This window comes from Protopterus annectens, chromosome 7.part0 (assembly GCF_019279795.1).
Source record: "Protopterus annectens isolate FY-2018-M chromosome 7.part0, PAN1.0, whole genome shotgun sequence".
NCBI lineage: Eukaryota > Metazoa > Chordata > Ceratodontiformes > Protopteridae > Protopterus > Protopterus annectens.
The window spans coordinates 1755311995-1755339644 of NC_056739.1; the positions used below are offsets into that span (position 1 = coordinate 1755311995).

Below are 27650 nucleotides of genomic sequence, written 5' to 3' on the forward strand. Positions count from 1 at the left end.
TGCATTGCTCTGTACCTCACAATTGAAGATTGTCTCCTTTTTTGTTGACTATTATACCTAACATAAACATAACCTGCTACTTGGTTAACCATTTGAACTCTCGGAACCTGATAGAGCAAGTCCCAAAATGTGGAGACTGAATTGGCGAAAGATCGGACCTGTATATATCAAGTCCAAGATGCCATTTCTTGGAATATTCCCTTTTCTGTGAGATATGGTGATCTTGGAGTTGATAGATATAAGTTTGGGGGGGGGAGGTACAGAGGTGGTCCCCCTCACAAAAAGACATTTTAAGGAGGAGAGTGATTTTTGAGATTTCTCTTCTCCTGCATTTTTGGTCTTTTTTTCAGCTTTTTGGCACTAAGAATTTTGAGAGCTGATATTTCAACAGGGAGCCCTGCACTTGACAGCGGCTATCCCATAAACTGTAGTATCGGACAGCAGTGGTTCTTGTTAGACTAGTGTGACATGAGTTCAGTTAGTGCTGGTGACAGCGTCATCCATTATAGGAGTAAACATATGTTGGGAATGTCCATGTATTCTTATTCTGAAGACAGTGATGCCTTCCACAACTTCACTCTGTTCCAACAGACTCTTGATTTATGATGGGCTCATTAACAAAAACTATAGTGAATTTAAAGACCAGTAAGAACTGCAGTGAACTTACATTCCTTATATAATATTTTAATTTTCAGATATGGACTGCTTAGAGCATGTACTCACATTCAGGAATAACGCTAATGTAAGAGTCAGAACTAGGTAATTGTAATATGAGAAGGTATAACATCTGCTTTGGAAATGTCCCAAGCTATGATTTTCATTCCATTTTTGTCTATATTTTAGTTATACCTGGATTGTCCCAATTACATCAATGACATCTTCTGGTGAGCTACCAACTTATTGGTTAGAAGAAGTAGAAGGTATGTATCACATCCAATATGTCTCTGAAGCAATATTACTAACTAAAAATAATTTCTGAACAGTCTTGCTTGATGTTTTTCTTTTGCTTTCTGTTCTCTGTTAGTCTTGCAAGTTTTTATTCAGCTAACACTGAATTATATAATTTATAATGCATCAGATTATGCCTCATGTATCTTTTAACTTGTGATCCAGGTCAGACATTCCAGAACTGTGTTCAACAGTAATGCAGACAAAAGGTTTTAGCAACTGGCAGTTTACTTGGTAACATATATTCTATCATATTTATCAGGCTTATTTAGCAACCTAATATGAACTTATTTTCTATCATTAACTACAAAGTTATTAAAAAATAGAACTGTAATGATGCGTCATTTATCTATGTTAAATAATTTCTTGAACATCATCATAGCATTTAAGAGTCTGTCAAAGCCACAGTTCTTCAAATGAGTTTCATCAGGCAGTGTTTCTTTGAAAAAATGTCTGAATGGGTGGTAGAACCTTTCATGTCTCATGTGTGGAGGATGATTAGCCACTGATCATAACCTTTATCAAGGTTGTGGCAGTATTACATAATGTTATTACGTTATATTTCTGTAGAGGAAGGGGCTTTATGGACTGTGATGGTCCATTTTGACCCATTCCTGAATAAAGACTGCCAGTGATGCAGGGAGTCCTTCAGCACATGCTCAAGATCTAAGTAAGCTTTTGCTATAATTTCCAGTTTTCTAACTATGTTAGATGTTGTTTTCATCATCATATCATCTTTAGCAGCTTATTTCAGCTTGATATATGTAAGTATTGTAGACCAAGAAGGAAATGTTGGATGCATGTAATACATAAATCTTTATCATATGACTCAAGATGAGATTAAGCTGCCAACATGTTTAATAAGCTGTGGCATCCTGAGGCAATGAGGCAATTGAATCATGCTCACAGATAACCATTTAATCCTTAATGAAACAAAATATGCAAGAGATGCACATACACAATTTCATTGAAGGCAAAAATCTCTCTTGCAAACAAGGTTGTCAAAAACACGCACTACATCCACCCCACATAGTCTCCATCACACACATAAACCAACTTATGCTGAATCTCTAAAGCATGCACCAAAAGCAGCACCAAACACAACACATACACCTACAACCAGTGGAGTCTCAAAGTGCAAAGCCCATAAGGCAAGTCAACACATTACCTTGGACTCTTGCCATAGGGAACTCCTCTGTATGACACACATATGTCCGACTGGGAACTCCATTGCATGACACACATATGTCCCACTGGGAACTCCACTGTATGACACACATGTCCCACTGGGAACTCCATTGTATGACACACATATGTCCCACTGGGAACTCCACTGTATGACACACATATGTCCCACTGGGAACTCCACTGTATGACACACATATGTCCCACTGGGAACTCCATTGTATGGCACACATATGTCCCACTGGGAACTCCACTGTATGACACATATATGTCCCACTGGGAACTCCACTGTATGACACACATATGCCACACTCACCAGACTGAACATGGAGAAGATAATGGTTAGATGCTTATCTGTAGCCAGGATCCAGGATCCATCAAGTTAAGCCCACTCTCAAATCACTACACCACAGGTACTAGTATGATTCTGTTAATGTCCATGTGGGCATTAATGACCTGAGACGTACTTCCCCTGGACTATATGAAGAGAGACATTGTTGATCTGTCTGAATATGTGTCTCATTCAGGTATGTGCCTTACATTGAGTAAAATTCTACCTTCATCCAGGATAATGCCAAAGTACAAACAAAAGAGGATTGACTGTAATAATTGGCTTAGTTTTTGGTGTCTTTCCATGGGAGAACATGGTTAGCAAATCCCATTGCTTTGCATAGGATGGCCTGCATCTGTCTCCCATAGGCTTCTGAATATTGGTTAAAACTTTACCCATCCCCAAGAGCCTTTTTCCAGTACTGTCAAATTGACAAACCTACCAACATAGCAAAAAAAAAAAAAAAAAAACCCTAAGAAACCTAAAGGTGTTACTGCATAATGCTAGGAGCGTAAACAGGAAACTTCACATCCTACAAGCTCTCCTCTTTCTGGAGAATATAGACATCTGTGCTGTTATGCAAACATGGACTAAATCTGCAGAAAGTACTCCAGCAGTACAAGACTTCCGTGCCTTCCACACATTTAGACCATCAGCTGCACAGACAGGATTAAAAAGGGGAGGAGTTTCAATCTATATTAGCAACAAGCATAACTTTACGTACATTGCCTCATAGTCCCAGGTACAATGATTCCTGGACTTTATTAAGACAAATACCGTTAAAAAGATACTACATGTTCTCACCAGAGAACTCGTATAGAGGACTAATATAGGAGAGTGGCCTCCCAACTGTCCCGAATTGCTCGGTTTTTACCGAGTTTTGGGGTCCCAATGAAGGGGTGCCACGATTCCCGAGTGGCACCCCTTCATTTCCGAATTTTAAATCTATTTATTTAGATTTCGCGCTTTCAGAGCTGACATCATCACGTGCGCGATGACGTCAACTCCGTTAACCTGTCGAATTAAGCTCAGGCATACGCAAGCATCCATTTGAATACTCGAGTTGCCATTTTGCCGGGCAGAGTCTACTTTCCAGCTATGCCGTTTTGAATATTGGAGTTGCCATTATGATTCTGCCATTTCCACTTTCCAAGCAGATTTGCTTTTGTTTGAATACTTGGGGACTGCTGCAATCCATAACTGCACAGTGATTAGGAGTTCTGATGACAGGTACCCTTTTGCTTAAGGTTTCACCATGTGTGTGTGTGTGTGTGTGTGTGTGTGTGTGTGTGTGTGTGTGCGCATGTACTCTGTCCTGAGACGGTCTATTTACTAATTATATAAAAATATTACCGTTACATGCATGTACTTTTCTTACTACTTTGAAGTATAGTTGCATTTGAAAGGGTTCTCTCTCTGTCAGTCATCTGATATCCTTAGTGGCATTACTTTCTCATTTAACCATCTAACTAGTACCTTTTACCTCTGCTATATATAACGAGTGAGCACTTTTTGTGTTGAAAGTGTTTGAAGAAACTTTTGTGAGTACAATCTCCTTTCTTGAAGATGAAGATTCGCATCTCTTGTATATACAATCAGATTATATATGTTAAAAAATATAGGTGTTGCAGAATCAAACAGCACGTATTTATTGTTTGGGAAGCTATTTATTGTATTGGGAAGCTATTCATTTGGCATTCATTTCTTCTGTGAATTGAGAATTTTTGCATAAATACAAACATTTATACAAACATTTATTTTAAATATCTATTCCCAGTCAAGGTATATTTAAGCTTTCTGGTGTTTCGGGTCATGAAACAGTCTCATTTGAAATAAATACCAACCTGGTAACTCTAGCAAACCCTGTAGCATTTAGGAACTATTCCAAAGCAAACTACGTCCTATTAAGTTATAGTATGTCAAAGTTCAATGCCCCTCCCAACCCTGAGTTCACAGCAACCTATGCAAAAGTATTCAAAAAGACCTAGTACAGCCATGTTAAAAGCTGTATAGAGGCTGCTGTATATACTAGAAATAAACCCAAAATAAACTATACAAAAAAAAAACACTGTTGGAATCCTAACCTTAATAGGATATATAACAAAATGACAAAAAAGTCATAGCTAAAATCAGGAAAAGCAGCACCAAGAATGATAGGAGCTCTTTAATTAAACTAAAGAGGAAACTAAGAGAACTAATTAAGTCCTTCTTTTGGCTGCTCCCGTTAGGGGTCGCAACAGCAGATCATCTGTTTCCATTTCTTCCTGTCTTCTGCATCTTGCTCTGTCACACCAACCACTTGCATGTCCTCTCTCACCACATCCATAAACCTTATCTTAGGCCTTCTTCTTTTCCTGTTACCTGGTAGCTTCATCCTTAGCATCTTTTTCCTAATATACTCTGCATCCCTCCTCAGCACATGTCCAAACCAATGTAATCTTGCCTCTCTGGCTTTGTCTCCAAACCTTCCAACCTGGACTGATCCTCTAATATACTTATTCCTAATCCTGTCCACCCTCGTCACATCCAGTGCAAATCTTAACATCTTTAACTCTGCCACATCTGTCTCTGACTCCCGTCTTTTTGTCAATGCTACCATCTCCAACCCATATAACATAGCTGGTCTCACTACCCTCTTGTAGACCTTCCCTTTCACTGTAACTGGTACCCGTCTGTCACAAATCATTCCTGACACTCTTCTCCATCCACTCCACCCTGCCTGAACTTGCTTCTTTACCTATCTTCCAGACTCACCATTATGCTGAACTACTGATCCAAAGTATTTAAAATCATCCACCTTCACCATCTCTACTCCCTGCATCCTCACCATTCCTCTGTCCTCCCTCTCATTCACACACATATATTCTGCCTTAGTCCTGCTGACCTTCATTCCTCTACTCCCTTGAGCACATCTCCACCTCTCCAGGGTCTCCTCAACCTGTTCCCTACTTTCACTACGGATCACAATGTCATCTGTAAACATCATAGTCCACAGGGACTCCTGTCTAATCTCGTCTGTCAACCTGTCCATCACCATTGCAAATAAGAAAGGGTTCAGAGCTGATCCTTGATGTAATTCCACCTCCACCTTAAATACATCTGTCACTCCCACTGCTGATCTCACCACTGTCACACTACCCTTGTACATATCCTGTACCACTCTTACATACTTCTCTGCCACTCCTGACTTCCTCATACAGTACCACAACTACTTTCTGGACACCCTGTTTTATGTTTTTTCTAAGTCCACAAAGACACAATGCAGCTCCTTCTGACCTTCTCTATACTTTTCCATCAACACCATCATTTGTAGTGCTCTTTCTCGGCATGAAACCATATTGCTGCTCACTAATCATCACCTCCCTTCTTAACATAGCTTCCACTACTCTTTCCTATAACTTCATGTTGTGACTGATTAGTTTTAGCCCTCTGTAGTTACTACAGCTCTGCACATCACCCTTATTCTTAAAAATCGGTACCAACACACTTCTTCTCCACTCCTCAGACATCCTCTCACGTTCCAAGATTTCATTAAGCAATCTGGTTAAAAACTCCACTGCCATCTCTCCTAAACACCTACATGCTTCCACAAGAATACTAATTAAGTTCAATGAGGCCAAATATAAGGTCAAGATGGCCTGACAGGTTAAAGACAACCACAAGGCCTTCTACTGCTGTGTCTAAAACCTTAAAGGTAGCACACACTAATGTACTGAACTAGTGGTCAGTGGTGCCACCTTCACTGAGCACAGCAACATAGCACATTTGCTGGCTGACAAATTCAGCTCAAACTTTACCCCGATCCCTCCTGCCTCCTAACATGAAACACCTAGTAGCATACCCCTTCCAACTATTAACAGATTAGAGGTCCTGACAGTATTGCTAAGGCCAAAAGCACAGCATCAATGGATCCTGACAATATCACAGGATGCCTCCTAAATAGTTTGAACCTTGGCCTATCAGGACCACTTGAGACACTTTTTAACTATAGCCTCAAAACAACCTTTGTACCATAAGAATGGAGGACTGCATCCCACTTTACAAGGATGGACCATCAATCAACCCCAGAAACTACAGACCTAGTAGTCTGACTAGTCAAAGATGTAAAGCCATGGAATGAATTATCATCGAAATGACAAACAAAGCCATAGACAACCTTCAGATATACTGAACCCAAAACAGTTTGGCTTTGTCAAGTGAAGGTCATGCCTACTAAACCTGGTGGACTTCTTTGAGAAGGTCACCAAGGCAGTGGATGAGGGGAAAACAGAACAAACTACCTACCTGGACTTGGCTAAGGTGTTTAATAATTTATAGTGTTATAGTATAGTGTTTAATAATACTATAGTGTAGCTAGGGTGGGGTGAGAGAGGCAACTTTCCTGGGCGCAAAGTGAAGGGGGTGAAATCAGCTGATCCCTATATTTTTTTTCATTCAACACCGGATTTTAAAAGCTGGTATTGCATTTGTGGTCAGACCTGAGTGCTGTAGCTCTCTGTGTGTGGTCCAAACTGTCGCAACTGCTTGCTGCACTGTAACAAGCAGTTTGCTACTGTTGTTTTTTTTTTTTTTTTTATTAACTAAAACCTGAGTGCTGTAGCACTAAGTGCAGGCAGGGTAGAAACTGTAGCAAGTGTTTACTACATTCACAGCAAGCAGTTTGCTACAGTTTAAAAAGATTTTTTTTAAATTGAAACATGAGTGCCGTAGCACTCTGTGCAGGTAGAGTATAAATTATAGAAACTGTTTGCTACATTTGTACTTTTAAACATATAGTTTAAAAGAAGACATTTATTTTTAATGAAATAAACTGAAGGAGAGTTGGGGCAGGGCACAGAAATAGGATATGACTAGCTGGGGCAGGAGGGGGGGGGTGGCATCTAGTCACCTGATTGGTGAGCCAGTAGAAGAAACTTCCTTTTTTTTTTCTTTAATGGAAGTAGATTTACCTGTAATAGACCAGCTGCTGTGATCAGCTTATTATACTGACATACTTTTTTGTGGGGGTTTTTTCATGTTTTTGGTCTTCACGTGAAGAACTTGGGGGGGCACTAGTACAACCCCAGGGGACTTGGTGAATCAGCTACACTTCTACGATACTATATTCCACTCAGTTGTAGTTGACAAACTCACCAAACTGAGCATAAAGCCCTACATAACTCACTGGATTACCAGCTAGCTCACAGACAGGACCCATATCACCTCCATTAACAGACTGGTCACCAGTGGGTTACCCATAGCTCTCAACCTCTTAATACAAAACATCTGGGCAAAGTCAAATATAATGGTGGGATAAACCCCCCAAAACAGGGACAAATTTTAAATATTGCTCTTATAAACTTAGAAAATTGCTAGAATAAAAGCTCTTGTGTTACCGTGTATTTTGTGAAGGATATGAATTCATAAAATCAAATGCTTGTCATTATATAGTGAATTCAGTCTTCACCGATTTTTCACAAAAATCCAGAAAACCACAAAGTTTATGGGGATCAGACCAAACGTATGAGTCAAAAATCTGGACATTCTGCATAAATCTGGATAATCAAGAGGTATGGGGATATCTCAGGGCTTCAAGTTGGGACTGCTCCTATATGGCATCTAATTCTTGGAGGTAAACGCTAATATCAAGGGCCTTTGGCTGACCAAGTTCATAGATGTCTGCAGATTGGGGAGCTATTGCAGGATCCCCCCAGACACAAACATCTTACAAAAGGGTCTAACATAGGCAAATGACTGGTGCCAAAGTCACAGACTAAAACTCAGTAACAAGATGCGCATTATAGTGCCTTTTGGAAAAACTACCACCTAGGCTAATTACTCCATCAATAAGACACCCTAAGAGATGACCCAATAGTCAGGGATCTGAGAGCATACAAAGACAGTAATCTGTTCTTTGACCAACTTGTAGCCAAGATAGTAAGAACATGTTTCTATGTTGCTCACCTGATAAGTAAGTGCATGGCATCCAGTTCAAGGAAGTCATAGTTCCACTTTTTCTGGTCCTTAGCAGATGTATCATTGAGTATAATACCCCCTTCAGCATATATCTGACCAGGCATATGCTGTAAAGCCCACAAAGGTTCCTTACCAGGAGAATCCTGGGTATAAACACATTGTCTTATACAAATTGCCTTAAGGTCCTATCTCTGTACTCTATCTCCCACAGGTTACTGAGAGGTGGTCTATGCCTGGCATACAAGGCATCCTCAAATCCTGCTCTGATGGAGCTTTGCACATCCACAAAATAAACAGCATCAGAACCACTGGATCCAAGGATTTTAATTTTGCTTATGACATAAATAAGACACATTAGCAATACAGTTATGTGTCTCAGAGGATCCCCATCCTGTGGAACAGGCTCCCCATCCTTGTGAAGCAGAGTCCATTTTTAACCCTATTGAAGTGTAACCTTGACCAGTGGATGGGAAATTGGAAATTCACCCTGGGTCTGGCCCCATGTCTCTGAGACACAGAGGCAGACAGTGATGTTAAATTGGATGAGACTCCTCAATGATCTCCTGGACTACATGCTTAGTAACTGCTTATGAACCTGGACTACATGCTTAGTAACTGCTTATGAACCTGGACTACATGCTTAGTAACTGCTTATGAGCTTCTTAACTGTCCCAAGCCCTTCAGTTTCTCTTTCCTATTAATTACATTTCTCATCAACTGGCAAATTAAATGGCTACCACATTGTTATTTTCATTATTACTGAAATGTTGACATCTATGCATTTTGTGAATAAAAGCAAACTAGTTAAATCCATCACTAGGATAATTTATAATAGCATAGTCAAAAATACTAGGCTTTCTGAAGGATTAATTTCAAAAGTCCAGAACTGTAAAGTTCAAATGAATAAACCTGCTAGGCTTTCAATAAGCTCTCCTAAAGAGATGGCACTTCAGGGGCTTTCATCTCACATGTCAATATTAGGAAGGTGCTTGATTCTTAAGGTCATGGGCTATATACACAAATTAAATCTTGCCAAAATCTCATGCCAGACACTTAAAACAGCCATCAGTTCTTCACCCAATTACCTGATCTCTCCTGCAGTGACATAAGGCCTCAACAATTGTTTCAGGTATGGATGACCCTGATCACATTTGGCATGGAATTTGAGGTAAGAATCAAAAATTCACATCTGGCCTCAAATGGCAGATAACACAGATACCATAGCATATGTATAGTATGACATATCACTGGCATGCCTGTCAGAAGCCTAGCAGTATAGTTCTGAGCAATGTAATAATCAAGACAGGGCAAAAATGTGTGCTTACCACTGCCCTAAGGACCAAAGATAGAATACAGTGTTTGATCTGGGCACTCTTCTTCATATGATAATAAAAGTCTTGGTGATGACTGATACCTTGTTCCTCAGTGTCAGACAATCATCAAGAAAAAATTCCAGATCTTGAAATTCTAGAACAAATTCCAAATGATTCCCTCGATAAAAGTTAGCAATGAAATCAAAGGTATTGTTCCAGTCTTTGCTGCTTTGAGATTCAATTAATTACAGATAGGATTATAGGATCATAGAAGATTAATAGGCTAATGACCCCAGGGCCCTTACAAACCTAGCCAAGTTCAACCAATGCTCCCAAGGATATCTGGTTCAAGCAGACAATAAAATCAGCACCTATTACCCCTGTCTAAGAGGGACACAAATGGAACCTCTGTGGTGAATTTCCGGCTACTCATCCAATCATTCAAATTATGCTTAAATAGGGACACTGTTTAACATGAATAGGAAGTTTGTTCCAAAGGTGGGACAACCTCTGTGAGACAAATCTGTTTGTCCAAGATGTTTTTTTGATGTTACGTGCCATGTTAAGATCCTTTGAGCGAGTGACCTGTGTGCTATTTGACTTGTGAAGGTACAGTATTTCCATTAAAGCTGGGTCAGAAATTGCTCTATATGCAAGGCACAGGACACCTCTGAGCAGTTTGTACAACACAAAGTAAAGCGACAATGATTTTGTTCTGTCCACATAAGACTGATCTTGAAGACCCTAAATTTTCTTTGTAAGGAACCTTTGTGGTCTCTCCAATTGCTGCAGGTGTTTGGAAACGAACATACTAAAGAGAGTATTGTACTCTATTATTGGCCTAATGAGGGAAGAGTGCAGGGGGATTATAGCCTCTTTTTCTTGAGGCAATGCCCTTACTTATGAGATGGGCAATATAAAATGCCCTTCTTACCACTGTGGAGACACGGTGATCGAAGTTAAGTTTGCTCAGCTGTCGACCTGTGTGCCTAGATCTCTGACCACTGACTGTGTGCTTAGGGTATTGTTAGTGATGTAGTGGTTTGCAGGAACATCACCCTTGCTGAAGAGGATGTTAATGCATTTTTTTGCATTAAGTTTAAGACCATGACTTTGGCACCAGTCATTAATCTGCGTAAAACCTTCTTGCAGGATGTTGACATTGCTAAGGCTTTCAGTGATTACTCCCCGTTTGCAGTCATCAGCCATCTTTGTCAGCTACAGTCCTTTAGTTTTAGCCTGTACTTCAGAGAAGCAGATTCCAAATAGTAGGGGTTCCAGAACCAATCTCTGTGGAACACCACTGGTTACAGATCTGCTTTAGGAGGTGGAGTCCCCTATTTTGACTGTATGAGTTCTATCAGTGAATCAGTTTGCAACCTACCTGACAATATATGGGCTGATACCCAGCTTTGTGAGTTTATCAATAATACCTGAGTGGGGGGGGGGTTCCATCAAAGGTGCTGGTTAAGTTTAGGTTGGCCGTATGCACAGATTTTCCCTTCTCTTTGGCTTTGGGGACTGTCTCAAAGAAGTCCACCAAGTTTAGCAAGCATGATCTCCCCTTGACAAAGCCAAACTGGGTGAGATCGATCATTTGAAGATTTCTTGTATCTTTGTTAATAAGGTCCATGATGATTCGTTCCATGGTCTTGCAGATAAGGCTGGTCAGGCTAATGGGTCTGTAGTTTCTGGGGTTCATGGATGCACCCCCTTTGTGAAAAGGGATGACGGTAGCTATTTTCCATTGTGCTGGGACAAAGCCAGTGGCTAGGTTGCGATTGAAAAGAGTGCTCGATGGTGATGTAAATTCTTGTTTTAACCCATGTAGAGCACAGCCTGGGATGTTGTGTGGTCCCATACAGGCTGTGTTTTTGGCCTTGGAGAGGGTGTTAAGACCTGCTCCTCAGAGATACTAGGTGGGGGACAGGTGTTAGTGATGCTTTGGGGTATATGTTGTGGGGACAGTGGAGTGAAGTTTTCACTAAATCTGTCAGACAGCAATTTTGCTATATCCACATGTTCTATATATGTAGTACCATTAACTATGAGTTCAGTGCAAATATGGGCCTTACCTTTGGGGTTACAGATGTAACTAAAGAACAATTTGTGGTTATGCTTAGTTAGGGAAGCTAATTTGGATTCATAGTTAGCTTTGAAGCACTTGGAGTCTTATTTGCTTGTTTAAGTTGAGGAGGGAGTGTTTCCAGTTTTGAGACCATGCCTTCCTACTCTTAGACAGCAATTTCTTTCTGCTATTATATAGCCTATTAATGGCAGTTGTCCACCAGGCAGGTTTGTTTTTCCTTGAAGATCTTGCTTTGGTTCTATTAGGTATGCAGAGTCAGTGCAATTGTACAGGTGCTCATATAAAGCACTGGTATATAACTCAGCATAGGTGTCTGTTCCATCAGTGGGGGGAGGGGCTATGAAGCTATTTATCCTATCATGTAAGAAGTTGTAATTGGTCTTGGGGAAGTTTTTTAGTCTAGTTTTTGCTAAGGGGGGAGGGGGTGTTATAGTTACATTTTAGTGAGACTGATGACTGATTTGTGGTCAGATCTCACCAGGGATGACCATACACTGGGGATGGCGCAGTTGTCCCCCATATTGGTGAGCACCATTCCAGGATGTTTGAGCCCCTTGTGAATGTGTCAACCAGCTGGTCCATGGCATTGCAGTTAACAATGTCCAGGAACCTTTGAACAAGTGAGTTAGAACACATATAATTTACCCAGTCAATGGATGGGAGATTAAAGTTACCCAAAATCAAAGGGTTTGGTTGTATCTTGATTGACTCAAGTAGCTCCAAGTAGGCTGACTGGATGTTCTGATTCATGGAGGGGGTCCTATATCTGGCAATGACCTGAAGAGGCATCTTACCTACAGTCAATTGCACATGAATTCATTCAATGGAATCATGCTATTTAACCAATTTAGAGGTGCATTTATCTGTAATGAATATTGATACACCACCTGCTTTAGTTATCACAACTTCAGTTTGTGATCTGAACATGTGGAAGGAAATGTAACTTTGTATTGTTGGGGTACTCTCCACAGCCTTAAACCAGGTCTCAGTGACTGTACAAATGTCAGCATCTTCCAAGGTGAGAACTGCTTCCAGTGAATGCAGTTTTTGCTTTAGACCCCTAGCATTTAGCAGCATAACCTTGATTTTGTTTTTATGCTTAGTTAGGGAAGATAATTTGGATTTATAGTTAGCTTTGAAGCACTTGGAGTCTTATTTGCTTGTTTAAGTTGAGGAGGGAGTGTTTCCAGTTTTGAGACCATGCCGTCCTACTCTTAGACAGCAATTTCTTTCTCCTATTATATAGCCTATTAATGGCAGTTGTCCACCAGGCAGGTTTGTTTTTCCTTGAATATCTTGCTTTGGTTCTATTAGGTATGGCAGAGTCAGTTCAATTGTACTGGTGCTCATATAAAACACTGGTGTATAACTCAGCATAGGTGTCTGTTCCATCAGTGGGGGGAGGGGCTATGAAGCTATTTATCCTATCATGTAAGAAGTTGTAATTGGTCTTGGAGAAGTTTTTTAGTCTAGTTTTTGCTAGGGGGGGGTTGTGTTATAGTTACTTTTTAGTGAGACTGATGACTGATTTGTGGTCAGATCTCACCAGGGATGACCATACACTGAGGGTGGAGCACTGGTCCCCCACATTGGTGAGCATCAATCCAGGATGTCTGAACCCCTTGTTAATGTGTCAACCAGCTGGTCCATGGCATTGCAGTTAACAATGTCCAGGAACCTTTGGGCAAGTGAGTTAGAACACATATAATTTACCCAGTCAATGGATGGGGGATTAAAGTTACCCAAAACCAAAGGGTTTGGTTGTATCTTGATTGACTCAAGTAGCTCCAAGTAGGCTGACTGGATGTTTTGATTCATGGAGGGGGCCCTATATCTGACAATCACCTGAAGAGGCGTCTTACCTACAGTCAATTGCACATGAATTAATTCAATGGAATCATGCTATTTAACCAATCTAGAGGTGCATTTATCTTTAATGAATATTGATACACCACCTGCTTTAGTTATCACACCTTCAGTTTGTGGTCTGAACATGTGGAAGGAAATGTAACCTTGTATTGCTGGGGTACTCTCTGCAGCCTTAAACCAGGTCTCAGTAACTGCACAAATGTCAGCATCTTCCAAGGTGAGAACTGCTTCCAGTGAGTGCAGTTTCTGCTTTAGACCCCTAGCATTTAGCAGCATAACCTTGAGGTTGTTTTTAGAGGGAATTTTTACATTGGGAATTTTGTTCTTGTGACATTGCCTAAAAAAGGCACTATGGGGATGGCAAGAGCCTTAGCCAGTAACCGAAATCCCAGGGGGTGGCAGAAGAAGACCATCTCTGGCAAAGCGTCGAGGTCTGTCAACCATGTCATCCAAGGCTGAGAGATACTGGATCAACTTTGAATGACATCGGAAACTAAGCCAATTGTTGAAGTCAATAATTTTTTTGTTTGTATTGAGCTATCATCACGCGGTACAGCGGTAGCATTGTTGCCTCACAGCAAGAGGTTCTCCTGTTCGATTCATGGCTGGAGTGCCTTCTGTGTGAAGTCTGCATGTCCTCCCCATGGTTGAGTGGCCTCAGAAAGACATGCGTGAATGGGCGTGCCTTCACTGAAGGTTGGGCGTCGGGCTGGCAACTCAGCACCATAAAAAATCTACTGCCAATCATTAGCGGACCGGAGTTTCGCTGTGGCAACCCCTAACTGGGAAAAGCTGAAAAGACAAACAACAACACTGAGGTATCATCCTAGGCGAAGATAAAATGCTGCTTAAGACTAGGGACATACCTGCCTGAGACACGTAATCAAAGAGCTCAGTCATATCTCACTTCATATAGACCAATGAGATACATCTCAAGTCGTTCACCCCAGTATGGACTATGGTGGAGTCATAACAGTGCCTGTTGTTGAGAGATTTGAGTGCATGTGTGATGTGGTGGATCCTGGCATCTGACAGATAGCTGACTGTGACTTTTTTCTTAACCAACCTGGTGAGACCGACATCTATGTGTCTCACAATTGAGTCGCCTATGACTAAGATGTTTGTATTTGTGCGGACTAGAAGACATGGGTGGTCAGTGTACATGAGGCAATTGTAACATTGCTTCAGGGCACCCATGTCAACCAGGCTGGCTAGAGAAACTGTGGGAAAATGTCCATCCATAATTCTAGGTACGTTAGTGATGTCTGAAAACAGGGAGAGGACAGGAAGAACCATGAAAGTAGAGGACAAGAGAAGTGGACAAAAAATATGAAGTGCTAGTGAGTAGGACCCATTTTGGTATCTCAGGAGCTTCGCTGAATGTATCACCTGTCAGTGAGGGGCAATCCTGTTAACTCATCGATGGAGCAACAGCAGAGTACTAAGGAAAAATTTGTAGGAAGAAGTGTTTGCATCTATAACCTCCAACAGTGCCCACCATGCACAAACAAGCACATACCCGCGCAAACATGATACTTATATAGCAAATGAGAGCAAACTGATTTAAACAAATTAATGAATAAAAAAGCTCAAAACTGAGCCCTGTTCCAACAACCTTCAAGCAGATGAGTTCTAATCTACACAAGGATGAATGAAGTCCAATCAGACTTCAAGAAATGAAATATTTGGCCACTCTACAAAGAAACAGAGAAGTATAGCTAAATAAAATACCCCTCCCTGCAAAGACAATTCTTACTGGTAACATACACCATGAATAACAAGGGACCCAGAAGTGATTCCTGAGGTATACCACAATCATGTGTTTAGGAGCCCTAAGAATTCACATCAGACAAGACATGGCGTGAAAGTGCTGAAAAATAAGAAACAAACCACTCATGAACCATACCTGATAACCAACAGTGTGTCTTCATACCCTCAGTGAGGATCTTATGATCCACAGTGTCAAAAGTCACCTAGAGGTCAAGGACCAAGACTGAATATTATCACTAATCTTTCAAGTGAGGGCTGTTCTGTTACTGTGCCTAAAACTAAATCCAAACTAAGATCTAACAAGCTATTTGACATCAGATGAAAGTATTGATGCACATAAGCCATCTTATCATTAACTTTTTATAAAGGGAAGATTAGAGACAGGATAATAATACTCCAGAGATGCCACAGACAAAGCTGTTTTTTAAGGATCAGACTGATATTAACTTTTTATAAAGGGAAGATTAGAGACAGGATAATAATACTCCAGAGATGTCACAGACAAAGATGTTTTTTAAGAATCAGACTGATGAAAGCCTATTTTAATGAGAATGGAAGCACCAAATTCCTCAAAGAGGATCAAACAATTTGCAAAGTGGCCAATTCAGTTGAACAGAGGGATAAATCCCTGACTATGGCCCAGCCAACCATTGTTCGATTAGTAGCTTGGGCAATTGATGGAGCAGGAGGGAGGAATGGGCTTGCCCATCTTGGATGGGAGGGCACTTGTTGATGACACTCCCTAAGGGGAGACATGGGTCAAAATTGGGAGTTGCCTTATGGTATTGTCTCTAAGTGGTTTTGTGTGTGTGGGAGAGAATGGGTAGGGCATATAAAAGAACCCCCCTGACAGAAATGCAGATGGATAAGCATCCAAGATGCCCTTATGATCTCTGAGTAGCCTTGGCAATACTAGAAAAGTCCATGGGGGGAAAGAGCATGGCTGGTAGACTGAGCATGGACATGGGACAAGGTGGGGGGCCAGTAGAATGAGGTTCTGGGAACCAAAAAAAAACCAGTCTGGAGAATAACTGGACCTAGAAAGTTGTGGAATGTTCTTATTGACCTCATAATTTCAGGATCCAGAGCTGAGTTTAACAAACACATAGCAGAAACAACAATCATAAGCTTTTCATAATCAATATATTCAAACTCCAACCAACAAAGATCTCTGTTACGTGTCTCCTATAGGCGACCATGCACCATGGGCAGATTCTGGGGAAAGGAATTTCTTATCTTGGCAATATTGTATTGAAAACATTCTGTGGCTTCCACATAATAAACAGATTAAAATCTCTTCAAGACATTAGGCAGACTGGATTACACAGTGTATAGATCACCTGAAAGAGTGCAGTTGGGTGATTTATTACAAGAGAGCTCTCTTTAGGCATAAACGCACATTTCTTCGGGGAGATTTCTACTTGGCATAAAATATAATATTTGTCCAGAATTAGTTTCCTTCAAAAAAGAGGATCCTTCATCATCATCCCTCCAAACTCCTCCCAAGACTGCTAAGGGACCATAATTCAAGGTCAAAGTAAGTTCATGTCAAACCACAGCTGTAGGGTGCATGCTCAGTGGCACAACCTGGTCCAGTGCACTAGTTAACTCATTATTATGTGCTACCACCAGTGCATCTACTATCCATTTAAGGAACCAATCAAGAGTCAGGCAGAGATTATCAGAATTTACAGACCTCAGATCCATACATTTGGCCAGATCCTTAGTAATTGACTAAGACACCAGAAGGCAAGGTCAGAAGTGAAAATGGTAATGGTCAGACCACAAGATACATTGTACCACCAAATCTCCAGTTTCAAGACCAAGAAGAAGATTAAGTCCAATGAATATACAAATGTGTAACTTGCAGTGGAAACAACGTGAGTGAAGCTGAATTTATTCATTTTACCTTTGAGCATCATCATGACCTCACACATCATCATGAGCTCACACATCTTCTTATCAATCCAGGCATTTAAGTCCCTCAAGACTACCTACTAAGTGTAGCTCTGAACTAGGCTGATGAGATCCAAGAACTCCCCCAGGATAACCTAGTGGATGCTACAAGGAGAAATCTGCAGCTCAGACTGCTCCATGGGCAAATTCAAGGGATTTAGCCCCTTCATCCTTAAACTTTATCAGAACTGGACCAGATGAGGAACCTACAGCCAGTGTACCATCTGAATGCCCTTCTTACAGTAACAGGACAGGACACAGAAAGCAAGGCAAGGGCTGAGCTTATATCCATTCACGTATCTTTGATAAATGTTCCATTGACCATTTTGATCAAATTGGATGTAACTGGCATCACATAACAATGACTTATTAGGGAGAGGTTTCTTCTTATTGGTCCCAGATAGTATTGCAATACCTGTGGAATTAGCACAAGGCAAGGGGAATCCCTAATTGTTGTGACATTGCATCTTGGGGCAGTGCTAAGTAATTCTAGTCTCCTCCTGGCAGACCCTATCATGGTATGCAAGAAAGGAGGTGTTCCTTGTTTTAGCCCATATGATTCTTTGCCACCTCTTGTTTTCTGCATTTAAGAGAACCAAGGGGGACAAAAACCAAAGACACAAAGGATGAAGAACCAATAGAAAGTCCTTGGAACAGGAAAACCAAACTAAAGGGGAAAAATGTCAGACAGACAAGTCATTCAGGGGAAAAAACTGCAAGAAAGAGTAAGCCAAGCAAGAATCTTCAATGTAAAACCTTAAACCTCCTCTAGTGGAGGCCCATGCAATACATACAAATGACCCTTAAGGGCATGCCAGTTTTTCAACTACATGGCTTCTGCATGCCCATGACATTTTACTTTTTAAGTCTTTATAGGTGCATTCAAGAGAACAGCTTAAATTTCACTTATCTAAAAACTTGTGGATAATCTACTATAGTATAGGAGACAGGTTAGGTAGCTGTGTTCAATGAATTGGCAGAGTGGCGATGGGTCATCTGTTTTTGGTACAGGATTGGCAGATGGTAGCACTGTGTTAGACCATTTTCCAACAGCCCACATTCGCATATCCCATACCTCTAGCCACTGCATGTACTTATGGGTGTTTATCATACACACATTGCAATAGTAGTGTAGGAACGAATCATCACCCACTTTGTTTCTTTGAATATTTGCAATCCTGATATAAGCAATCACTGAAAGAGTAAACAGCTGATGAATCAGTCCCAAGAAAGGATGAATTGCTGTATGCTTTTTCAGTTTTCTTTGGAAGTATTTCAGTTTGTTTCATTAAAAGATCAGTAATTAAGTAACTAGTGTTAACTGCCACTGAAAGTGATGGCGGTGAAAATGGACTTAGGGAGGGAGTAACAAGCATAAGACAGATAGAGATGTATCTGTGTAAGTATTTGCCAGTGAGAAGCATGGTACTGTCATAGAAGTGGTGTGAATGAAAGTTTGGATTGACCCAGTGGTTTAGAGGTATAAAGTCCTATGTCTCATGTGATCCAAGATTAACTAGCAACCTGCTAAATGGAAGAGCAGGCTAGGGAAGGAAAGAGAGTTTGTTGATGGCTTGTCTACTTTGATAGGAAGAGGAGGGAGGCAGCCCAACTTACTGCTGGCTAACATCCAGTTGAGAAAAGTATTGCACCTTTCCGCATTAAGGACCAAGAGTTGTACACTTATCAAACTCAGCATTTGTACCAGGTAGCTGCAGTTTTACTCATGCATGGAGGCATATATAAGTCGGGACAGCAGTTTAAAATCCCATGTGTGTCAGGCTACTGATTGGGATAACACAGAATAAGGCTAAGTTAAAACCTGATGGTTGTTTAGATGATGACCTCCCATGACCATCTCTTGCCAATGGTCAGGTACTGGCAGGGGTGTTGATCATCAGAAAACTGGAGAGAAAAATAACTAGAAATTGTAAATACCATGAATAGAATGGAGAGAACTGCAAAACTCTGAGGAATCAGTTTGGCAATGTTAAACATTAATTTTAACTCTGGTGGCTTTCAATGTTTCTTTGAGGAAAATAAAAATCATCCATTTATTTTAATAACACTTCAGGAATAAAAGAGCTGATGTTGGACATGTATAGTTTCAAAGGCACTTTTAGACTGGGAAAGTACAGTTGTGAAATTACCATAATAGTTAATGTTCAAATGATCACTGCTGCAGTAGCGTTAGGTATATGGGTTATATCCTGCCAAGAATATAACATCTGGCAAGCTTTCAAAGCTTCAGGGCACCTTCCACATTAAACTGAACTGACTAAAAAACATTTTGGGTGCCAAGCCCTTCAGAGCTTTCCTACCAACAGAAAGATGGAAGCTGAGCCATAAAAGAACAAAACATAAATAACTACATCCCGGCAGAAAAACAAAACAAAAAAAAAAACAAACACATACCAAAAACAAGAGGGACGAATGAGAGAGTGCAGCTTCTGCAGCAGTAACTATTCAAACTTCTACTTTTACGGTAGCTGTACTATGTTCGTATTGATCGCTGCTGCAATAGCTTTAGCTATAAGAGTAGAATACTCTAGCTTACTACTCTAGCTTACCCCAACAAATTCTCAGGAACAGGCACCTATCTCTGCAATATCAGCGATCACCAACCTGCCTATGCCATACGTAAAACCTCCCAACTACCCAGCCAACATCACTACATAATGCGGAGAATCCGTGCTAATTTCAACACACATACTTTTACCGACCATCTATAATCTATTAACTGGAATATACTAAAGACCCTCCCACTAGATGAGGCAGTTGAATTTTTTTAATTCAACCTTCCAAAAAGTCCTAGACAGCCATGCCCCTCTCCATCGCAAAAGAGTAAAATCAAAACACACCATCTGGCTTTCCAAAAGCACCAGACAGGCTATGCTCACTAGAGACAAAGCCTGGAAAAAATGGCAAAGAACTACAGATCTCAATGACCCACAACTGTATAGACAGCTTCACAACAAAGTAAAATGTCTAGTAATTAATGATAAAATAAATCACTACATTAAACTACAGCAAATTTTTAAGCAAACCCTGGAGCTCAATTTCCACACTATTAAACCCTAGTACTAAAAGTAACCCGTGTCCATATCTGGAAAAAACACCATTTGAAATTGCCTCAATTTTCAATTCATGCATTGTAGAAACCATCGCTAAACTTACTGCCTCCTTCCCATCTTCATCTTCTCAAACTAATTACTGCCCCAATAATAACCATCCTGCAGACCCTCAGACTACCATATTTTCTCTCTCCCCCATCCCTACCTCAACTATAACCAAACTCCTTTTTAAACTAAAACCAGGAAGCAATGCTCCTGACAACCTACCCCCAAGAATACCTTAAAATATTAGCTGCAGCCATATCCTACTCTGTTAGCATACTCCTTAAATAGATCAATTCAAGCATTCTACATATACTCCATCTGGAAGAAAGCATACATTCTTCCCCTACATAAAGGTGGTAATAGCTCTGATACATCTAACTTTTGCCCCATCGCTATACTATCCCCCCATTTCTAAAATCCTAGAAAAATGCATAAACTTCCAGCTCTAGCAATACCTACTAAACAATAATCTTCTATCTCCCTATCAACATGGTTTCTGACCAGCCCACAGTGCTACCACTGCTCTCCTATCATTCAGAAATACTGTTAACCAAGCTCACAAGGAAGGAAAACTGGTCTCCTCTCTCATCCTTTATCTTTCTAAGGCATTCAACACCATCTCCCACTCCCCTTCTTCTCTCCAAGCTTTCCACTCTGGGGATAGCTTCACCAACTCTATTCTGGTTTTCCAACTACCTGTCCAATAGAAAACAATCCACTAGATGGCATGCCTCTACCTCATCATTCCTAGATTTTCCCACTGGAGTTCCTCAAGGATCCATATTAGGCTCTCTACTTGTCAGTATTTTTATCAATGACTTTCACTCTTGTGTTTCCAACAACTCTGTTATTCAGTATGCAGACTGTCTTTCAGCTTTTTCCCGGTTAGGGGTTGCCACAGCGGAACTCCGGTCCGCTAATGATTGGTAGTTGATTTTTATGTGCTGAGTTACCAGCCCTGACCCACAACCTTCAACGAAGGTACGCCCATTCACGTATGTCTCCACGCAGAAGATGCTCTAGCTGAGAATCAAACCGGACAGCGTCTTATTGTGAGGCGACAATTCTACCGCAGCACCACCACCGCGGGTCAATAATCTGTACCGCCAAGACCATACCCAAACTACTTTCACACACTCAGCAAGCATTATCTTCCATTGAAAACTGGATGACTAATCTCACACTCAATTCAAACAAGACAAAACCTCACTCCTAAAAAAACACAACTATAAACAAACCTGACTTTAAAATCTACTCACTTAACAAAACCACCTTAGAAGTCATCTCACATACAAAACTGTTAGGTGTCACCATTGATGAAAGCTTAACCTTCGACCAGCATATTCACAACAACATTAAAAAACCCCACCAAAAGCTAGGAGCTTTCTACAGACATAAACACTTCCTTAGCCCCGCCACCAAACAAACCTTGGCCTCTACCTTCCTACTACCAACCCTACTATATGGTGCCCCCTTACTCACAAACATTCGCACATGTCTAAAAACCAAAATGGAAACCTGTTATAACAAAATCTCAAGATTTGCAACTAATGCCACCTTCTCCTCCCACCACTGTTCCTCACTTCACACATTAAAATGGCTTGGATTATCACAATACCTCATCTACCAACAGCTTACCATAGCTCATGAAATAATCTATAAACCTCTCGACTGTACAGCCCTTTCCTCAACAATAACTCAATACCACCCAAACAGACCCCTCAGATCAAACAATGAGACCTTGCTACTCGTTCAAAAACCTACACTTCCCGCTGGTCAGGCTATCTATTCTTTCTGCATTACCAAGCTCTGGAACACACTCCCATCAGCACTCAGAGCCACCAATGATGTTATCTCCTTCAAAAACACCCTACATCTTTATCTAACTATCCATTGTCAATGCTTCTGTTCCACACCCCATATAACCTGATCTTCCACTACTGTTACTCTCTCACTCACTTCACTATCCATCTTTAATACCATCCACACAATAATCCTCCTCTATTCTTTTCTCCCCACTAACTTATCTCTCAACCACTGCCTTGCCACCACTTGTTAACAGTATTCTGCTACACATTGCCCACTGAAATATTCATAGTCATCCATCACTTGTTCTTTACTTATATTTTATGCAATGTTATGATACATTTATGATTGCTAAATGTCTTCATTTCCTAGATAAGTAATATTAATATATGCTCCCTTCTGAACTATCTACCCTAGCTTCTACTACTCTATTCAAAAAACATATCAAAGAACATCTTAAAGCCCAGTGGCTCTGTCCTTGTTCTAACCCAGACTGAAATTCCATGCCCCTCCTGCTCAAATCCCATCCCCACACACTAACCTAAGCATACAAACCAACTCTTTTTCTCTTTATACCTGCTCTGTTTTTGTGATCTAGTAATTGTTCTTTACTTTTCCCCTAGCAAACCTTTGTATATTGTCTATAATCCATAATTTGTATTATATTTATTCATATAAACAATGCTATCTCTGTACTGTAATTTTAATATACATGTCCTTTTTATAAATTGTTAACATTTTAACTGTTTATGCTGGAGCTTTTCTCCCCGGGCCTCTACTGAAAATGGACATATATCCAGTTAGACTAGCCCGGTCAACAAATGTAAAATAAATAAATAAATAAAAATTAACTTGCTGTAACTAATAGTAGTTGTACTCCAATTTGTAACTTAATTGTATGCTGTATTAATGTCAGTTTTACTGTATGTTGTACTTATGTCTTCTTGGAGCTTTTCTCCCCAGGCCTCCACTGAAAATGGCCTCATTCTGGCCCAGTGGACACTCCTGGTAAACAAATGTAAAATAAAAAAATAAAATAAATAATAAATAATAAATAAAAATACAATTTGGGAGGTAGAAGGATAAGAATCCAGGAGCCCCTGCAGAATGGACCTAGCAAAGCCTGATCTAGACCTAGAGAAGGAATCAAGCTTACAGTACTTTGTAAAAATATGTGCAGAGGACCAAGTAGCAGCTTCTAGAAAATTCTAGACTCCAACCCTTTCCAGAAAGCCACAGTGGAAGCCAAGGCCCTGGGTACAGTAGCCCTTGACCCTGTCTGGAGTAGTTTTGTTGTGATGAGCATGACAAAAGATAATAACCTCATACAACCTTTTGAAAATAGTTTGCTTTTTTCTTTGTCACTGGTTATCTCTTCATATCGTCACAAGAAATGAGCAATTGATTCCAAAGATCTGAAAGATTTAGTTCTGTCAAGAAAGTACCTGAGTTGCTAGTGGACTTTTAAGGTATGGAGCAGTAGTGTAGCTAGGGCACGGCAAGTGGGTCAGCTACTCAGGGTGCAAAGTCTTTGGGGGTAGGATCAGCCAATCCCAATCTCTAATGTAATCATACCAGTTTTTAAAAGTCAGTATTGCATTTGTGGTCAAACCTGTGCACTGTAAAGCTCCATGTGTATTGTTTAAAAGTAACAAAAAAAAAAAAAAACTAAAAAGTGTGTGCTGTGGCATTCACTGCAGCCAGTGTGTGAACTGTAACAATTGTTTGCTACATTTATAGCAAGCAGGTTGCTAGCATTTATAAGAACAAAATTTCTTTAATTAAACCTGTGTGTTGTTTCACTCCATGCATGCAGGATCTAAACTGTAGCAAATGTTTGCTAGATTTGTAGCAAGCAGTTTGTGCATCTGGCCACCTGGTTGGGGTGCTATTGCACTGCAGCATACAACAAATACAGAAGTGACTTTGAACTGAGCTAATCAAGGGAATATTGTCAGTAATTTACTTAATGTAGCTAACAGCTCATCCTCTGCTGTTAATAGTAGTGACTGTTACTGCGGGGAATGGACATAACAAGGTGAGTGGCCATACTTGGGCAGGTGCCATACCAGTTTTAAATGACTGGTTACAAAATAATTTTTCTTTTGGTAATGCCAACATATTAAATAATACTGACTTGAATGACTGTTTGGAGGAGTTGGATTATAAATTACTGAAGGTTAAGAAGCTTCAATTGGAGAATGCATATTTTCTTAAGAACATAAGAGTAAAAAGAGCACCCAAGGGTTTAAGAATGTGGTGCTTCCCCACAGGTTTAAAAAAAATTCTGCCTTGCATAAGGAGCTCCTGGCACTTTTTGATAGGCATAGCTGTGAATATATGGAGATACTTATTAAATATAATGCAAGGCTTACTGACACACTTTCAGAAGAAGTGAGCACCTTGAATTATGAAATACTCCATGATTTAAGTTATGATAATTTTAAAATGGAACATGCCCATACTTTTACATCAATTGAACAGCAACTATCTCAACTTAAGGCCACTAAAATGAAGAAACTGAAGAGGGATTGTATTGATTATTTGTGTGAGTGGGCCTACCTCAAGCTTTCTGAGTCTCAGGTTTGTGGTAGAAGGAATTTTAAATCATCAGGGGGCTCCATCAAGTGAACACCAGGGAACTGATGATGTGCTTGAACATGTGCAGAGTGGGCATTTGATTGGCAATACTTTTAACACAAATAAGTTAAACTATTCTCCCAATAATTTGGGTTTCCTCCCTTAAGGAGATTGGAGCATTTGATAAACAGGAACAAAAGGAAACAGTGGGAGACGAGGGAACAGTCGTTGTCCCACAGGTCGAGCCAGAGGGGTTCCTTTGAGCGAACAATTTTCAGACAATGCACCAGTGGGGTCATTTTCAAGGGGGCAGAAGAAATAGTCCCTATCAATTGGATGACTGGTTTAGATTTTCACTAGTGATTTCACATAGAGGATGAACTATTATCAAGAAGACAGAAAAGGACTTTAATATATATAATTTTTCAGATGTTTTTATTGATGTTGAATTTGCTAATCTATTTTCAAAAGGCATCACATTTGTGTCCTCATCTAGAGCTAAGGTTCCAGAAGTTCTGATAGACCAAGGTCTAAATTATATTTAAAAAAATTTAACTTGTCCTTAATTTTTAATGAAATCCCTTATGTTGCACAACCTTTCAGGCTTTCTAGCACTTATAACTCACCCCTTCATCCAATTTTAAGTTTGTTTGAGAAGGTGTGTAAATTAAATATTTGTAACCTGTTAACAGGAAGACCTAGGCAGAAAGTGTATAACATGACTTTGCATGAAATTCTGGAATTTATTAAAAGTCAGGATTTGAAAATTATGAAGCCAAATAAGGGGAGAGGGCATGTTATTATATCCAATATGGATTATGAAAGGAGAATACAGGGTCTATTACAGGGTAGTGTATATGCTTAAAGTTAATAGGAACCAGATGAATTTAGCTTACTATAAAATAATTTTACAGCTAAAGGATTTATTTATTGATATTAGGTTCTACATCAATGAATTTAATTATTTGAATGTCATGTTTGCAAGGGTGACTACTTTTTTGGTGTCCTGAAGAATGATAAGTATTTGCATGACCCTCCCATGTGCCCGATAATGGATGTGAGGAATTCAACCATCAGTGCTTGGGCACAGTTTTTTAATAATAAGTAGAAGCATATATTTAGGGGGGTTTATATTATATTGTCAAAACTACATTACAGAGAATAGCATTTTGATGACACATAAAGAGCGCAATGCTTAAACAGAGAAAGCTCAGGTCAGCAATTTTTTTCCTAGGGAAAAAAAAAATCACTTGGCCTGAGCCATGACATTGCCCTTTACTCCACTGTAGTGCAAGCTTGATGTTGGTATATTTAGTTAGGGATGGTGTGGGGGCACAGCCCCCCGCATTGAGGTTGTGAGGGTGAAGCCCCCCACTTTAAATTGTTTTAACTGGTGTGGTTTGTCTTGTTGGTCTACTGATTTTTTTCCCTAGGAAAAAAATTGGTGATCTGGGGTTTTGCTATTTAAGCATTCTGTGTCGTCGAAACGGCATTCGCTGTAATGTCGTTTTGACAATATAATATAGACCGATTTACTGATGAGGCATCCTTATGTAGAGACTTGTGGCATTTTTTAGGAAAGATGAATGCCTTGGAATATAATGAAAATTACATTTTTATCACCATCGATATTAAGGATTTGCATACAATAATACCTCACCACCTGCGAGTCCAAAGGTTTATGCAGTTTTTAGTTTGGCGAGGAATTGAGCAGGACAAGGTTTACCTTAATGAGGAATTGCTAAAATTGGTATTATACAATAACTGTATACTGTTTGAAGAACAATTTTATTTAGAAAAAGAAGGTGTAGCCATGGGGTATCCAGTGGGCTCCCTTTTTGCCAATATTGTAATGTTACAATGGGGATTCTTGTAAATTCAGGAATGTCGGATTAAGGACTTGATCAGTTACCTAGATAATATAGCTATTTTATCAAATGGTGGAAAGGATGAAATAGGTGAGCTCCTTGAATATATTAATAGTACTACTGAACTCCTCTTTCACAAGTTAATGTATTATTAATGTATTAATGTATTATTAAGGAAGGATCTGTCGAATAACAGGTATATAGCGAGCATCTACAGGAAACCAACGTATTCAAACACCTTTCTTCATTTTTCTAGTGCTCATTCTTATTTTCAAAAAAAGAGCACTTATAAATGGTCAGTTGGTCAGGGCAGCACATATGGTCTCAATTGACCATGACTTTAGTGAAGAATGTGAAAATATTAAAAGCATGTTCATGAAAAGGGGTTACCCTGTCCATCTGATTGATGAACTAGTAGAGGAAGTTAGCTGTAAGAGGAAAACTGGTTATTTCACCCGCTTGTTAAATGGCAGAAGTACTGACAAACATAATGTCCCTGGGGATGAAGTAGTAGCTTCGGAAGTTAATGCACAACAATATGTGAAATACTCTATTTCTATGTATGCTTTAGAAAGAGATACTACTAGATGTGTTTTATACAAAAACTGGGATATTTTAAGGGAGAATAACATCATTTTTGAGAAGGTGGGAAAAAGACCCATAATTGTATATAGAAGGGGCATGAACTTTAAAAACATGTTTGAGATGAAGGCCATTACACATAAAAGTCATAGTGACATTAAGAAATGTAGCAGGTGTAAGTACTGTAAGTTTATAAAGGAGAGGGACTGGTTTAATGTGCTGGGAATAACCTTCATATTAAAAGGGAAAATGTAACTGTGATAATGAAGGATTAGTGTA

At 39.9% G+C, this 27650-nt stretch overlaps 1 protein-coding gene across 3 annotated transcripts in view; it reads left to right on the forward strand.

Annotated features, from left to right (window-relative positions):
* Positions 1-27650, forward strand: part of LOC122807225 (alanyl aminopeptidase, membrane) — a 1192582-nt gene that overhangs the window by 905745 nt on the left and 259187 nt on the right. For all 3 annotated transcript variants that reach the window (XM_044078301.1, XM_044078300.1, XM_044078302.1), the window contains one exon: positions 844-920. In XM_044078301.1, coding sequence (XP_043934236.1) covers positions 844-920 — 77 coding nt within the window. The remainder of the gene's footprint in view (positions 1-843; positions 921-27650) is intronic.